The sequence below is a fragment of the Haliotis asinina genome, chromosome 10 (genome assembly GCF_037392515.1).
Source record: "Haliotis asinina isolate JCU_RB_2024 chromosome 10, JCU_Hal_asi_v2, whole genome shotgun sequence".
Classification (NCBI taxonomy): Eukaryota; Metazoa; Mollusca; class Gastropoda; order Lepetellida; family Haliotidae; genus Haliotis; species Haliotis asinina.
The window spans coordinates 12148009-12165254 of NC_090289.1; the positions used below are offsets into that span (position 1 = coordinate 12148009).

Here is a 17246-nt window from a genome sequence, read left to right on the forward strand (position 1 = left end):
ACTCTGCAATATTACAGCTATGTGGCGGCGATCTGTAAATAATCGTGTCTGGACCAGAGAATCCAGTGATCAACATCATGAGCATCGATCTGCGCAGTTGGGAACCGATGACATGTGTCAAGCAAGTCAGCGAGCCTGAGCACACGATCCCGTTTGTCGCCTGTTACGACAAGCATAGTCGCCTGGCTTGCTGAAGGCCTATTCTACCCTTCACGGTCGCTTTGTGGAGAAAGGTTCTGGTGGGTGTGCAATACATATTGTTCTAACACACAGACACACAGACACAGACACACACACACACACACACAGACACAGACACACAGACACAGACACACACACAGACAGACACACACACACACAGACACACACACACACACACACACACACGTCGGTAAGTAACTTCAATGACCACTCGTTGTCTCTCTGTTTGTCCCGATAAGCAAATTCGGAAATAATCAAATTTTTAAATTAGACAGAAACATGATACAACTGTTACCGTCCTGTTACCACCCATGGCTTTTGTCGCCTTAACATCTTCTTGTCAATGCGATTCTGCTAACCGTTCGAGGACAGCCATTTTATTTTACGTCGGTATATGACGTCACAACAAATGTTCAATATAATTTTTTTCATTTTTTCTGTTCCAATAGCAGATAAAACATATTTTAACAAAGAACATGCAAGCATGCATTGTCATGCTCCTGTGGAGCCATGACAAATATATCAATATTGAACTGGATATTGATCTATGGCACATGGTTTAGGAATGAAGGTATGCTATCTTTAAGGTTGCCAAGGGCAACGTTTTCAAGAACCACTACACTGACGAATTCGTCTCAAACAAATCTATAAACCAATTATTTCTAAGCTGCATGCTTTGTATTGCGATTAGGACTGCAAACATTGACATGCATTCGGACAAAAATACATCTGTTTTATTTCTCGTCCCCCAAATTACAAAAAAACCTGGGGAGATAGTGCATCATTATTGATGTACAATTCTGTTGGTTCTTTTCCCACTTTTTTAAATATCATCGTGTCCATGGAAGCCTACTGTTGTCTGAACTTTTACAACGTGCAAATCACTTGACAGGTTAAAAGTGATTCAGACTGATGGCAGAGATAGGGTAATGTCACAGAAAGCCAATTAATAAACTACCGTCATAAAGCTTTTGATTGAGTAACTGAGTTCGCCTGAGGAAACTGATTTACCATTGAATGATTATTTTGTTATTAAGGACAATCTTGACAGATGTCCTCGGCGATAGTGCCTTAATTACCAAAATATTTATTCAAGAGATAGGTTTAGCTGTGAGGAAAAATAATAAACTTTTATGAGATCACTTGTATTGGTAGATATATGATTATTAATAAATCATTTCTATGGAGATATCCACCATGACTGATAACCGTTCAATGTTCGGAGGGCAAATAGGTGTATGTTAACTTTCGATATTTATTCACACCTGGGTAACATTAGCGGCCATCATCATCATCATCATCATCATCATCATCATCATCATCATCATCATCATCATCACCACCACCACCACCACCATCATCATCATCATCGTCATCATCGTCATCATCATCACCACCACCACCGCCACCATCATCATCATCATCATCATCGTCATCATCATCATAGTCGTCGTCGTCATCATCATCAGCATCATTTGTCATCAATTACCACCAACATTTCTTATCATGGTGTTATGATATCCCCTACAGGGCACTATGTATGAAGCCCATTTCTGGTGTCCCCTGTCGTGATTTTGCTGGAATAAAAGCGGCGTAAAACTCACTCACTCATTCCTTTAAGGTAATAATGCAAAGGATTCCACAAAGGTTTAATCATCAGCAAGGCGAGTTCTCTTGTTGTCTTGATGTTGAAGGGAATCTTTGCAAAGAAGGTCGCAAACACATGCAAAGGAAAGTAAAATGTTCACTTGAAAAAACACGGAAGCAATATTGGTACATATCGTTATAGGATATGGTATCGGACCTGATGTCTGTATGTCAAAATTAGAAATGTAATCAATATATTTGCTGTAAGACGTTTTCAGCGCTTTAACAAATCTGAACCGTTATAATCCTGCTCAAGCAGGTTTTGAGTGAGAGTCCAACGTTGAGCATGCTCAAAAACTATTCTAATGTCGACACCAAAGTCCACAGGTGCTGGAAATCAACATTTGTAAATTTGAAGTCATCCCTTTTGTCATAATGTGTGGCTTGGTTATTATGTTCTGTTCATAGACCCAGCAGTGCAACAGATGAGGTGGTCACTAGTTTCTTCAGGCTACAAATCAGTGAAGGAGAGTTGGACATTTGACCACCAGTGAACAATACGTCTGATTAAGGCAAACTTTGTGGCGACTCCGAGCCACGTTTCCGACTGAAATGATACGGAAACAGGCGAGCAGTTAATAATGTCTACTCCTTGCCGAAACCCCCTTCTTCAAATTTCAAACAGCCGCACGAGTAGGATCATACGTATTTCGCCTATTAGGCTTTGAGTCGATCAGTAGCTCCCGTTTTTCATTTCCAACCTATTGATTTTGTAGAACCTCGATCTGAGTTTGAGCTATCAAAAAACTTCAAAAACCTAAAAGTGTTTGATCTCTCTGAGTGATACCGGAAACTTGTCTGGTCTATACTGTGTGTTCACGAGGAGCTATGGAAATTGTAGTATTTTCTGAGAACCTGTATTATTTATGCGGGATGTCATTATGTGAGAAACAAATATCCTGTGTATCATGAAGAGGAGTTTACGCTATAGGTTTGTCATGCTGGATATTGATGTATACATATGAAGATCTTGAATTCGGTCTTCAAAGAAAGCTGTAACTTGATTTTATGTCAGATTCTGTTTAATCTGTGAGACAGGAATTTGGTTCTACATTTGTTCGACTCAACTTGGTTGGTTGATTTGATAGTTCACGCCGCACTCACCAGTATTCCAACTATATGGTCCGTACATAACGGACCTGATAACCCAGTGATCAACAGCATGAGCATCGTTCTACGTAGTTGGGTTACGATGACATGTGTCAACAATGTGTCAAGCCTGACCAACTGATTCTCACAACAAGCATGAGATACTGAAGGTCAATTCTAACCCGGAGCACCACGCGTCACTCGACTCAGTATTCTGTGCAGCGGAAGCTACAGACGTTTCGTGAAAGGCGACTTTTGGTGACAACAGCCTTGGACGGAATGGGTTTGTTCCCGTTCTTCTTGAGTCTGCCAAAGAAATAGCACTCTCTGCCTTATCCCACTGTAAGATTTCCAACACCTTCATCTTCACAAGCAGCACATCTTTTATGACATTTATTGCCATTTACAACTACAATGACCAGCTGTGAATCGAACATGAGTTAAGATGTATGTGGGAAGTCACCTGTGATTAAACGGGCAGCATGCTGGTAGTGGTATGTCGAGACTCTGCACTATGAGCTGCGATGTCAATCGTCTGATAACCTGAAAATGCCTAATATTCCGCTCGTGAATGAAACGTTGGTCTACCGAAGCCATTTGCAATCATCACCCATTCATATGCCCACAAAATGTGACGTCACCTTGTTTCGTGGTTTACGTAGTTGGTTACTTTATATCACTATGTACGACAGCCCAATGCAGTAAGTATTGACACCAAGGAAAGCAGACAACGAGAAGTGAGAACGCTGGACCTAACGGCATCTTTTTCACTTGACATTTTGGAAAAAGAAAATTTGGCAATGGTGGTATTAGTGATCTGGGGCTATTTATCTCAGTGCTGGACAATCATATTTAATGTACTTGCGTGTAATGCAGGAATGAACTTGCGTGTAATACATCAAAAGTACCGCTTTGTGACGTCAGTCGGTTCTTAATTACGAGCTGACTTAATAATTTCCGCGATCCAGGAATCAAGGTTATCCGCGAAGTTAGGTTACGACTGTGTAGTTTTGCAAGGCACCAATGACAAAGTTTTCCCCTGCATTATCGGAAAATGAGTACCTTCGTGAAGCCACTACCATACGGTATTTGGGCAGTGGGGTAGTCGAATGGTTATTTAAAGAGTTCGCTCGTAGTGTCGAAGACCAGGATTCGTACAACGTGTGAAGCTCATTTCTGGTGACCCCCGCCGTGATATTGCTAGAATATTGCTAAAAACGACCTACGTCCAATTCACTCTCACACTCCTTCCCTTCACATCAAAATGACATGCCTGAAATATTGGTCAGAGTGGAGTTCTAACAGTCAAAGTGATCTGTCGCATACTAAAAAGTATTTACAAGTATTTCCAAAAGTGTGACCTCTATTTATATCCTCTCCTGTACATATTGAAACAGAATGACTTAAGTGAACTTCATTTTCAGTGCGACGCTTTATAATAGATGTCATTCTTTGGGTGGAACCAATGGTCCTTAATTCGATCCAGGTTCATCTCAAGTTGTTTCAAGGTTTACCATTATCAGACCAGTGGGGTGACTGATATACATCGGGATCTCCTCTCACAGGTAAAAGTTGCCTACTGTTCATGGTACCATGAAACTCAGTTCTTATATTTATCCACTCTTTGGGAGACGATGGTAATAAGGCTGGTTATGGTAAACGCATTTTGTCTCGTGGATGCCCTAGTATATACTTTGTTCAAAATAGCTGCTAAGAAACTAATAAGATTTTGTGTCTGCAACGCATGCTGAAATTACTTCCCTGGATGTCAAAGTGGTAGAGGCACCTTGCCAAAATGGCCGTGCCGCCTCAAACTCCCTGCTTCAAGACAAGTGACCAGAGATGAGCTACTTCTATAAAAATGAGCTGCAAAATGTGATCAAAATGCCATTTTTAAATATATATAACTTATGTTATAAATCTTTCTTATGGGAACATAACATATCTCGAAGATTCACCATAAAGTGATCAGAGATGCAGAGATAAACACATTCCATTCCATTCCACACCTGGTGTGTAGTCTCGTACACAGAATACTAAACGAATCCCTGTAAATACACATTTTGTTGCAATGAAAGTATTTCAAAACGTATCTAAAGATAGTTTGAACTTACTGTATAAATTCCGATTTGACAAGGGAGTGTGTAGCTAATGATAATACCAGTTCCACTGTTCTTTCAAAATTAAATGTTGCAAAAAACGTTGCACAGATCAATATTGAGATTATCTTTCGAGCTTTGTTTACAAGTGATTTTCTGGGAATTTTTGTAAATAATGACAAAACGCTGTGGGACATTATAATAGATGATTCACACATTTCAGAGCGTTCAGGTTCATACATAATCTGTTCATAACTAGACTTTTGTGAAATACAGTAGTGTCAGCAGTATATAGGTGTTACTGACGTCTCCTCTCCAACGACAAGCTGATGTAAAGTGGAGTAAATGCTCAGGGTATATAGTTAAATATACACAAAAGAACTTAATTACGCCCCCAAACCGACACACTGGTTGGAATCTATGTTGATCTGATGATGATATGTGCTCATTTATAAAACCCCACTGATTTTCATACATACCAAACCGTGCCTGTACAAGTATGGTCCTGCAATGTTTAATGTTAATTTATTGGTGAATGTGAACATTCCAAATATACATTTCGAGCGTCTTACGCGATTCGATTCGAGGTCAATACCGGGATTAACCTGCATTGGACTGTATGGAGCACTCTCCTCCTCATACCCCCTGTCAGCCGCCTGATCCTATGAGGGGACAGTCTATGCCATTCCTCGTGTAAAGCAGCTTCCAGCTGATCCAGGTTCTGTACAGGAGGATCTTTTTGTTGCTTAGGACGACCAATCATGTCCCAGATATGCTCCAAAGGCTTAAGGTCAGGTCTCGTTTAATCGTGAGGTAATGCAGAGGATGCTTAACTTAGTTCTTTGTGTATGTATATGATACAGTTCTGATATAGAAATGGGTAAAACAAAATGGCTTTGACGACTGTCGCCCATATCGATTCCAGAATCTAAGAGAAGAAGTCCACATCAGTCTTCTAATAGCATCATGTATATTTGTGTTCCAAATGCAAAGGTAGCAAACAGTCCGAACACCATACCAAACACCATGTCCAGCTGACCACTGACCTCACGGTACGTCACATTAGTACCAGAAGACTTCTTCACGCACAAAATCTGGGTCAGCCAAAATGGCGGCAGTTCCATTTCCGGTTTGTGATAAAGACGAAGGACCATAACTGTTGCTAAGATTGCAAGTGCACTGAGACACACAACTGTCGCCAGATACACAGCCATGAAGGACAGAGGCACCGATTTATTAGGCATAATCTGACTTACAAAACTCATGTAAACAGCCAGTGAGAGCGTTGTCGTCAGCGAGAAGGATAACTTCTCACCAGATTCTGCCGGAACTGCAAACACAACCATGTTGAGAAAGGACAGAAGACTGGTGGGTAGCAGTATTGATAATATGTAAAAGGTGGGTTTCCTCTGGATTGTCATTCGAAACTCAACACCACAACAGCTGCTATTCAGAAGAACTTGAAAAGAGTAGCTTTTCATCGTCCATTCGCCGTGGGACCTCAAACTATCTGGGATGTCGTAATCTTGTGATGCTGAAAACACTACTTCGTTTCGATCGTATTGCACAGGGTACAGACTGATTGATATGGTCTGCGTATCAAAGGGGAACCTCGTCATATCCACAGGGAAAGACGTTTTGAGTGGTCCTCCGAGGAGAAGAATGACAAGTCCGGTACTACCAACTGACAAAGACGCTGTTGAATCTGTGACCACATCCCACTGTTGGACAGCATTGGGAACAAGTAGACTTGGCTCCCAAACGGTTCCTCTCTTTGGAGCAATCTTTTCAATTCCTCCATATTCGCTGGAATTCCATAACAAAAAATGATCGTACCACGAAAGGAGCAGACTTACTTTAGTAACTATTTGTTCGTTGGGTATATCCATAGACACAAAAGAACCAATTGTGAATTGTATGGATATATTTGTCACGTGACTGTGGTTCCTGACTGGTCTCCACGTTGAGGAGTAGTTTTGGAAGAGCATCTTCTCCAGACGAAGTAGATCGTCATGAGACTGTCCCTTTACGAACAGGAAGGAAATGGCGGCAGCAAGGCAGTATAATGTATCCATTGAAGATACTGCCTCGGTTGCGTTACAGATGCACGTTGCTCTGTAATGAAAGAATACTGTATAAATTCTTCGGGTATGCACTAATGAATTTTTGAGAATTACCATGGGAAATTTGATAGAGCCAAGTGGAAGGCGACTTTTTGCCAGGAAGGTCATCTTTCTGTGTCAAAAAAGTCACTTAAGTTAGCTTCCTTGCCTCAAAAATGATGGAATGGGGGAAGTAGCAGCCTTCAGATACATTGGAAGAGGAAGACCATTGTGGAGTTTGGGTCGGATCAGTTTTGTGATGTTTAAATGAGTTAGTGCTTTTAGCAATATTCCAACAATATCACTGCGGGGTACACCAGAAATGGGCTTCACACAATGTGCCCAGTTTGTTGGACCGAACCTGGGTCCTCGGCGTGGCGAGCGAACGCCTTAACCACTAGACTAGCCCCGATGTTTGAATGACGTTAGGATTGAAGGATATAAGACTGGAAGGTGCGAAGGTAACAAACGTTTTGAATGAATGAATGAACGCTCTTTCGGAAACTATATCATGTACATGTATATTACAGCGACCGGGGATACTTTTGAGAGTATGTTTTCATGTTTCCACTCGACTTTGAACACTCTTTCCTGAGTGAAGACTTGAACACAAATATATCGTCAAAGACGACAAGGGCGATCACTGTTTCAACAGGATTTGGAAATACACAGAGAGTCGACTTACCTTGAAAATAACTGTGAACCGCTATCTGATATTCCTGTGTCTATATCTAATCACGTGTTAATGTCGCAAAATGAAAACAGGAATCTGAGCAGCATGTCCAAAAACATTTCATTGTATTCATTATAATTTGGAAGACAGTCGATTATCTCTGACAAATGGCTTTCAATGTAATAATTGAGCACGCACTATATTTGAACACGAGTCTCATACCTGACAACATGTATTGATGCCAGGATCAGTACTGTGGGCAAGTTTACTCGCCCCGACCACGTGACCGCAGACAACACAGATATCACAGTTTGTTCTAACAAGCGATATTGACGTTAATGGTATTAACGCCCCTGGGTATTTGAAATGCACAAATATAGTTATCATTAACAATTGTTTAGAACAATGTAAATACTCAGTTACTGATTTGAATTTCCTCACACGTCCTTCACATTCATTAAAATGTGTGTTCGTCCTCATGCAAGTGTATGATCTGTGATTATAGGTATATCAATTATTTTCATGCCTTGCACGCTAACATGCGAATCACATCACATTCAGAGCGTGTTTACTCCTGCAAAGGATCTAATTACCGTCGGGGTTTCTACGAATGAACGTACGAGTGAACGTACGAATGAACGTACAAGTGAACGTACGAATGAACGTTCGAGTGAACATACGAGTGAACATACGAGTGAACGTACGAGTGAACGTACGAGTGAACGAAACATGCAAGCAGCATATCTGATTTCTGTAACTCGAACACGAACTGACGCTATCCGTTCTGAATGTATTAAATACACAATTGCATTGTTGTGGTCGTTTACAAGTCAACAATATTTGATAAATAATATTCGTTTATTCAATGCTGGTGACATTTCTCGGTTTCTATACTTCATCTGATATTCTCGCCAATGGTCATGTTACAACATAAAATATATCGACAATATATATAATAGTATAGTGGGCATGTGTAAAGTATGCATATTCATAATGTATTGATACAATTATTCATGTGTGAGGTAATACTATAAAAGTTTGCAAATTCATGGAATTTCTACTAGTGCTTTCATTTTTATCTAGGTAAACAAATATATCTATAGAAATTGTTGTGGCATTGACTGATTTACAACCCACAAGAAAATGGTATTCATTGTCTATGTCTCCCGATTTACATACTTACCGGAAACCTCACGGAGAGCATAAGGGCAAAAGCTCGTTTGATAGTGGCTTTCAGTACGATTACAGAGCGTGAAAGCTTGACCAAGCGATGTTGGTGACATATATTTCGGCGAAATCAAATATCCAGATGATCTAGAGAGGGCCGAAAGCCAAAGTTACTTAGTGAACGCTTTTACTCAAGAACATACAAACGTAAGGACGCCGGTAAAATGATATCAAAGTGTAGTGGTGATAAATGTAAAATCTAAACGCCAATATCCAAGGTGCCCACCAAGATGAGTACCTTCATTTTAAACTCTTGCTTGCCATTTGGCCTGAAGAACTACCTCTAGCTGGTTCTCTAGCCTACATTCTAGAGACATCCCACGTATGCTCTACTGAGGACAGGTCTGGGGACAGGGATACAGTATAAAATCTGGTGCCTTCCCGACGTGATGCAGTGGCATCAACATGAACATTTCTGCCAGTAATCATAGTGCTAGGAACAACGACAGACCTAAACTACGTCCTAAACTACGTATTGGTATTCACAATATTCAAATGAGTTCTCTTTTCGTGTGTGATAGAACGCAGTGTTACACTTCTAGTCCTATGCGGGGCAGGTGGGGGCCTAGTGGTTAAAGCGTTCGTTCTTCACCTCGAGGACCCAGGTTGTGTTCCCCACATGGGTACATGGGTGAAGCCCATTTCTGCTGTCCCCGTCATGATATTGCTGGGATTTTGCTGGAGCGGCGTAAAGCTAAACTCACTCACCGATCACAGTAAAGAATTAATGCACAGGTATACTATACACTGACAGCGATGTTTTCTGTTTCCATCTGTGAAACGGAGAAAAACCTTTCACTTGCAAGCAAACACGGTAACGCTTTTGGTGGAGAGCCCGTCCAGAGTTGCCAAACCCACACTTTCCCGCTTGTTCTATGACGACAGCGTCCCTTAGCCCTTAGCAGTAATCCAGCAATATCACGTCGGGGGTCACAAGCAATGGGCTTCACACATTTAACCCATAGGGGGTTTCGACCCGGGATCTTCGGAGTGACGAGCGAACGCTTTAACCATTAGGCTACCCCACCGGCTCCTCTTCACCTTACCATCATTTGGGAATGACGTCATCATCTCCATAGCTAACATGGCACAGGATTTCTCTCGCTCGTAAGAGTAATTTGATTGGACAGTTATATTAAAGGCCACATGCAACCAAAAAATCAAACATAATTAAAATACATTTATCACTTATTCATGACATATAATATAGATTGTTGCTTTTTTAAAAAACAACAACAAATAAACAAAATTATAAGCGTACAATTGCGATTCAAAAGTGCAATATTTTGTACTTGGGCTTACTTCTCCCGAAACGAAGCCCTCGGGAGACCGAACCCAGTCGTAGCGGGTGGATCTGCACTCAAGTGTAACGACGACTTCCGATTTGCTGTTTCATTTGCTGATATGCTGAGGGTTCATTGTGTGTACAGAAAGATGATCTGTTTGATGGGCATTTTAGAAGTACAGCCAGTCACAAGAAAGTAAGATTCCTCATGGATAACAACTTCTTTTGTGTTTTGTGTTTCAATATGGATTCATATACTGTTGTCAAACAAAAAACATATGCACTAAAAGAAGTTGTTATCCATGAAGAATGTATATAGAGATGTTAGGTTTTGAAAATACATGTTCTCTGAATTTGCGCTCGATCCAATCAAAAATTATCTCAGTAGAGATGGTAAACTACTGCGTGGTTGGAATCTGTCATTCGTCCAAGTACAAAGCAGGACTTGAAACTGACAAGAGTTTGCACTAGTTTCCGTCAGATCCAGGCAGTCGAAAAAAATGGATGTAGTTTGTTTGCAACCCACAGACATAAAAACATGTCATGTGCATCACACCTGCCTAATTACATAATGTGGCAGAGACGGGACTCGGGTGCACGAGTCATAAAACAATTTATTTTCTTAATGTCGTATAGTCTGATAGGTGTTAAGTTCAAACTGCACTGGTCAATGATTGAAGCTGTTTACTGCATGGGTTACAGCCCGGGAAAGCCACATTTCGAGAATTAGCAGCTGATTTTGGTGTGGCTCTCGCGGTAATAGTTACGGTCAAGTGATTACAGAATTTGGCTTTCGCGGGGTATGTTGTCAAAACAAACCGGACGGTGCTTATAACTACCGTAGTAAACACAACAAATATCATGGTCTCATTCTCTTTCTTTATTTAGATTACAGTGTTTGGGGTCATTTGAAATAATATTGAAATAATAATGAAATAATAAAATAAATACTAATAAATAAACAAATAATTATGATTTGATCAGCTGTGTGCTTATAGCCACTGTAATAGTCACTTCACTGAAATCACTTCATTGCAGATGGTCTCCCACATGGTCTGCATACGTTATCTCATTGAGACTCTGGTTTAATAGCTGCTGCTTCAAAGATGCTATACGTGCATCTATTGCACGATATCTCCTTCGACGTGAAGGTTCTTTGGGCTGATTTGAAAGTCTGAGTATGGTGACCTCTGTGAGGGACTGTTCCCGTTGGAAGAGCTGGATTACTTCGAAAATGTTCGGATGGGACTTTTTCAAAAGTTTCTTGATTTTGTTGTGCCATCCTTCCAAATGATTATTCGTTCGGTGCCCTTGATTTTCAAAGTGATTCCAGATTTCTGGAATGAAAGCCTGGCCTTCAACCAAGCTTGTGGTTACGTAGTCCATGAAGGCAGTGACCTTAGGACTGGCAGGAGATTCCGCAACGGCATCGAGCCACACGTCTTCTATCTTGTCACAGGGCACCAGGGGCAAGGCAGCAGCTCGTCGTACCAACTTCTTGACTTCCCCATCTTCTTTGTAGTCACTAACCAGGCCTTCTTTCTGTACCCTCCTCCATATGCATTGCGTATAGTGAAAGAAGCACCCTCTCACAGAAGCAGCTGGAAATACACCTCTCACTGCATTGTGAGCTGCACGTTCAAAGTCCAGTTGTACAGTATGCGGGGCAAACTGCAAGCCTTGTCTTCCAGCAAGATCACACAGATACTCAAACATCTGAGTGTAGCATTCTGCGCTTCTGTTGGACAGTAAACAGTACACTAGTGGAACCATGTGACACCTCAGCATGTACACAATATATCTGATCAAACAATTTAGGACATGTATAGAACGTACCATCACAAAATACGGTGCTTGCAGTACACAGATGTTCGATGTTCTTGTCTGTAGTGAAGATCAGAATGTCGGCGTTGACACGATGAAGGAACTGATCGCCCCCTTCCGTCTTTGCGTACTTGTCTTCAAGGTTGATTTCGGGTCGACTCTCAGGAAGGCGGGGCAAGGTCTTGTGTCTCTGACGATACAGAATGGTGTTCAGTGACTTGAATGATGGGATCTGCTTCAGCATGTCGTCTGAGATGATGTCGTGGTTCTGACGTGGTTCTGACAGCCCGGGAAAGCCACATTTCGAGAATTAGTAGCTGATTTTGGTGCATTTGCCATGATTGTGACACTTAGTGAGCGCAATGTCACTTATATATCTTATTTCTAACAGGATATTCTCAATGTCAATTAAGAACACGTTTGATCTCTAACTCGTTACTTACTTTCAGTAGGATGTTTTCATTTGAAATCACCCATGACTCAATGTCAATTAGGAAAATGTTTGATCTCTAACTCATTACTTACTCCCAACAGGATATTTTCATTTGAAATCACCCATACCGAGACGCTCTAAAAAAGGAAAGACGGGACGCTCTTGTACAGGTAACGGTAATCGGATTAGGTAATTAAGGTCCAGAGTAGGTGAAATGCAATCAACCGTAAATGTGGCTCTCGCGGTATATGTCATTCTTAAAATGTGGCTTTCCCGGGGTGACACCACTGCATGTTGTCTTTAGCAGACAGGCAGGCAGACATATAGGTGTGAATAAGCTAGACACTGAGCTTTCTCTGAGACAGAGACTGCTTACCACAATCAACCAGTTTTCTTACGTAACGAGTAGATTATTTAGTTGTTTGTGTACACAACCAAGATTAGACTACTGCTCACAACCTCAGACTCTGGGCATGCATACTGTTTCAAGCTAAGCGAACCTATTCACTGCGCATGCGTTACGGACGCAGTGCAGCACAGCTGTTGAAACCAGTTTTCCCCCCAGCGCTGGGAGAAATTTAGTGAAACGTTTGAACTCCGATTTCGCTGGCTTTTTTTCATCGCGTTTTTTCAACTTTATAGGTTGAATTGGCATTTTTTATGATTTGTTTCGGTAAGTGCATACCGAAAGGTACCAGAATCTGCAAAGTTGTGTTTTACGATGCATGTGACCTTTAAGAAGCTTGCTTTTCGGGCACCTATGAAAGTGAAGGAGTCGTGGTCGTTTATCATACATTAAATAGGTATGTTATATTTCCTAGGTATCCGCGAATGTTATATATGTCAGACAGACAGATGATTTGTTTGTGTGGTGGGGGTATCAAGGTTGGTAGAATGAATTATTTTGGATTCTATTTTGCCCGCCATCAGACCTCTGAGATTACAATGGGAATCTGCATCTTAAACTTCGTATTTCAACGGATTCAGCATTGTGTTCATTATGGGTGAAATTCGAAGAGCAGCACAGTTGAGATCACGATAACCTCTTCCATGGGCGGATCTAGAGAGGGGTTCAGTGGGTACGACGCCCCCGCACACCCACCCAAACAGCGCCCAAACAGTTTGATTATTATTAGCCCCATTAACCCAAGCTGCCTGTTTAGAAGGTTAGTGTTTACATGTCTTATTCCATCGGGTACCAATTTTCAATGGAGGAACTTTAGATTTCCTGAGGTTCCTCATACGGGTTCGATGTAAATGGAATCATTTGTTTCTCTGATGTATATTTTTATATAGATGTATTCAGACACAACAGACATTAGTCAACACAAGCTCATGCACTGTTGTAGGTGCACATATAGTGCCAAGGTATGGGCGTAACCTGAATCAAATCTAAAGATTTTCTTTTGTCCAAATCAAGTGTTACTCAATATTGCTTGTTAGCGCGACATCTTAGTGGGTCGGGGCGAGTAAACTTGCCGACAGTATTGTAATATGACATCAATACATATTGTCAAATACAAATCGCTAGTTTCAATACATTGTCAGCTCAATTAATATGCTAAAAGCATTTTGATCGTCAGAAGTAATCGACCGATTTCCAAGTACCAAAATAAGGTATGTAATGAAATGATTTTATAGTTGATGCTTAGAATCCTGTTTCCCGTTGACCACATTAACACGTGAATTTAACAGGAACATTTGTCTTGGGTTGAGCGTGATGTTCGAGGTAAGTCCATTCTGTGTTAACTTCCTCCCAGCTTCCGTTGTTGAAGCAAGGGCGGTGCCAGTCGACGAAAGCGCCACACGGCGTCCCCAGCAGACTACCGGCTGCGCTTAGTCTCTGAATATACATAATTTTGATAACAAATGAATCCATTTAATTCGTAAAGAAGTCTCAGTCAACTTGTTTGAGTGGCATTTTAGGAGTTGAGGTGTACAAATAGGACAAATTGTTATGGACAACAACTTCTTTATTGCGTGATTGCGACGTTGCAAGCAGGAATGACAACGGTACAAGACTCTGTATCGAAACGTCGCAATCACGCAATAAAGAAGTTGTTATCCATAACAAATTGTCCTATAAGTCACAGTCACATGGGAACTTCAGAACCAATCTCAGAAAATCTACTCTTGCTTCACTTGGGACCTTAGCACTGCAGGGAGGGCTAGGCAGCAGGGAACATTTTGTGGTTCAGGGACTGTGAGATAGCCTGCGTTCTTCAGGTTTCTGTTTGTTTGCTGGATAACGGCGCACTCCAGCTATATGGCAGCTGTCTGTAAATAATCCAGTCTGGGCAGGATATCCAGTGATTAACATCATGAACATCTATGGACGCGTTGACGTGTGTCAACCAAGTCAGCAACTGTGGCTAACCGATCTTGTCAGTCGCCTCTTGTGACAGGCATTGATTGCTGAAGACAAATTCTAGCCCAGATCTGCACGGGTTCGTTTCTTGGGACACACAGAAAACTGTGAGATAGCTCTGATCAATTTTGCCAGGAAGTATTACACGAATTGTTGCTTCGGGACTTATCCCAACTTGAAGTAGATACTCTGCGATGTAACTGAAATACATTTCAAAGTGACTTTAAAAAAAGCAAAACAAAAGCAGTGCGGACCGTTGCACGTGATTTACAGGACCTATGAAGATCCGGATAAGTCTTTAGAGACAAATGGTTATCGTTAGCAGCGACTAAAGGGATCGGGTAGTTACCGTATCCATAGATAGAGTCATGATGTAATTACTGTGTCAAGGGATTCATCTACTCTCCGCTCCACTTTCCAGTTTGTTCTAAATACCTTCTACCCTTCCCATCTCACAACCGCTCTCAGCTATTTGTCAGTCTTCCTGTGATGAATAAGAGTCTGTTTGACGTCGTTTTTAAATAAATTCAGGCAAGATCTCAACTAGGGACAACAGTAATGGCTTCAGATGTTTAAGCCCTATGGGAAACCGAACCATCGAAGAATCGTGCTATCGTTTTAACCACCACGTTATCCCATTGCAATCAGTTTACCCGTTTCATCTACTCGACTATCTAATTCCGTCCTACCTAAAAGCATACGGTCAACAAGTTACAGCCATCTTTTCAAAGGTCATGTTGAAGATTTTAGGAAGTGTAGACGCAAATGAGTCAATGACATATATTACGTATGCATTTGTTTCAGCTTCACCGTACGTCTGTAAACAACCCAGCAAACATCTTCAATGGATACATTATTCTGCCTTGCTGTCGCCATTTCCTTCCTGTTCGTAAAGGGACAGTCTCATGACGATCTACTTCGTCTGGAGAAGATGCTCTCCCATAACTACTCCTCAACGTGGAGGCCAGTCAGGAACCACAGTCACGTGACAAATATATCCATACAATTCACAATCGGTTCTTTTGTGTCTATGGATATACTCAACGAACAAATAGTCAACAAAGTAATTCTCAGCCTTTCGTGGTACGATCAATTTCTGTTCTGGAATTCCAGCGAATATGGAGGAATTGAAAAGATTGCTCCAAAGAGAGGAACCATTTGGGAACCATTGCTACTTGTTCCCAATGCAGTCCAACAGTGGGATATGGTTACAGATTCAACAGCGTCTTTGTCAGTTGGTAGTACCGGACTTGTCATTCTTCTCCTCGGAGGACCACTCAAAACGTCTTTCCCTGTGGATATGACGAGGTTCCCCTTTGATACGCAGACCATATCAATCAGTCTGTACCCTGTGCAATACGATCGATACGAAGTAATGTTTTCAACAAATCAAGATTACGGCATCCCAGATAGTTTGAGGTCCCACGGTGAATGGACGATGAAGAGCTCCTCATTTGAGATTGTTCTGAGTGGAGATTATTGTGGTGTTGAGTTCCGCATGACAATCCAGAGGAAACCTATCTTTTACGTATTATCAATACTGTTACCCATCAGTCTTTTGTCTTTTCTCAACATGGTTGTGTTTGCAGTTCCGGCAGAATCTGGTGAGAAGTTATCCTTCTCGCTGACGACAATGCTCTCACTGGCTGTTTACATGAGTTTTGTCAGCCAGATTATGCCGAATAAATCTGTTCCTCTGTCCTTCATGGCTGTGTATCTGGCGACAGTTCTGTGTCTCAGTGCTCTTGCAATCTTAGCAACAGTAATGGTCCTTCGTCTTTATCACAAACCGGAAACGGAACTGCCGCCATTTTGGCTGACCCAGATTTTGTGCGTGAAGAGGGCTTCTCCTGGTGCCAAAGTGACATACCGTGAGGTCAGTGGTCAGCTGGACATGGTGTTTGGTATGGTGTTCGGACTGTTTGCTACCGTTGCAGTTGGAACACAAATATACATGATGCAGTTCAGATGACTGATGTGGTGATGTCTCCTCTCAGGTTTTTGAATCGCGAATGTAAGAAAACCTGCAGCTCTGACCACTCATCCACTTTATTTATGTTTCATTTTCATATGATGCATATCAGGAACTCATTCGGAGCCATAATTCATTTCGGAATCTATTTCGAATAACTAATCGTGAAATAAAAACAACTAACACATAAAGCCTATAGTTACCTGTTGAGCAAGCAGCTATTGTGACTTTCTGTCTCCTTAAAGGCGCAGTATCATTTATACAACTGCGTACACCTTGTAGCGAGTGAAGGAGTGAATTTATTTATTTATTTATTTATTTATTTA

General features: G+C 41.4%; 1 protein-coding gene across 1 annotated transcript; it reads right to left on the reverse strand.

Moving 5' to 3' along the window:
* Window positions 1-11352: 11352 nt before the first annotated feature.
* On the reverse strand, window positions 11353-12391 carry LOC137297877 (uncharacterized). Its single transcript, XM_067829850.1, has 2 exons — window positions 12160-12391; window positions 11353-11924 (listed from the first exon to the last, which is right to left on the reverse strand). Exons 1-2 carry the CDS (start codon window positions 12389-12391, stop codon window positions 11353-11355), a joined length of 804 nt encoding a protein of 267 aa, XP_067685951.1.
* Between the last annotated feature and the right edge of the window lie 4855 nt (window positions 12392-17246).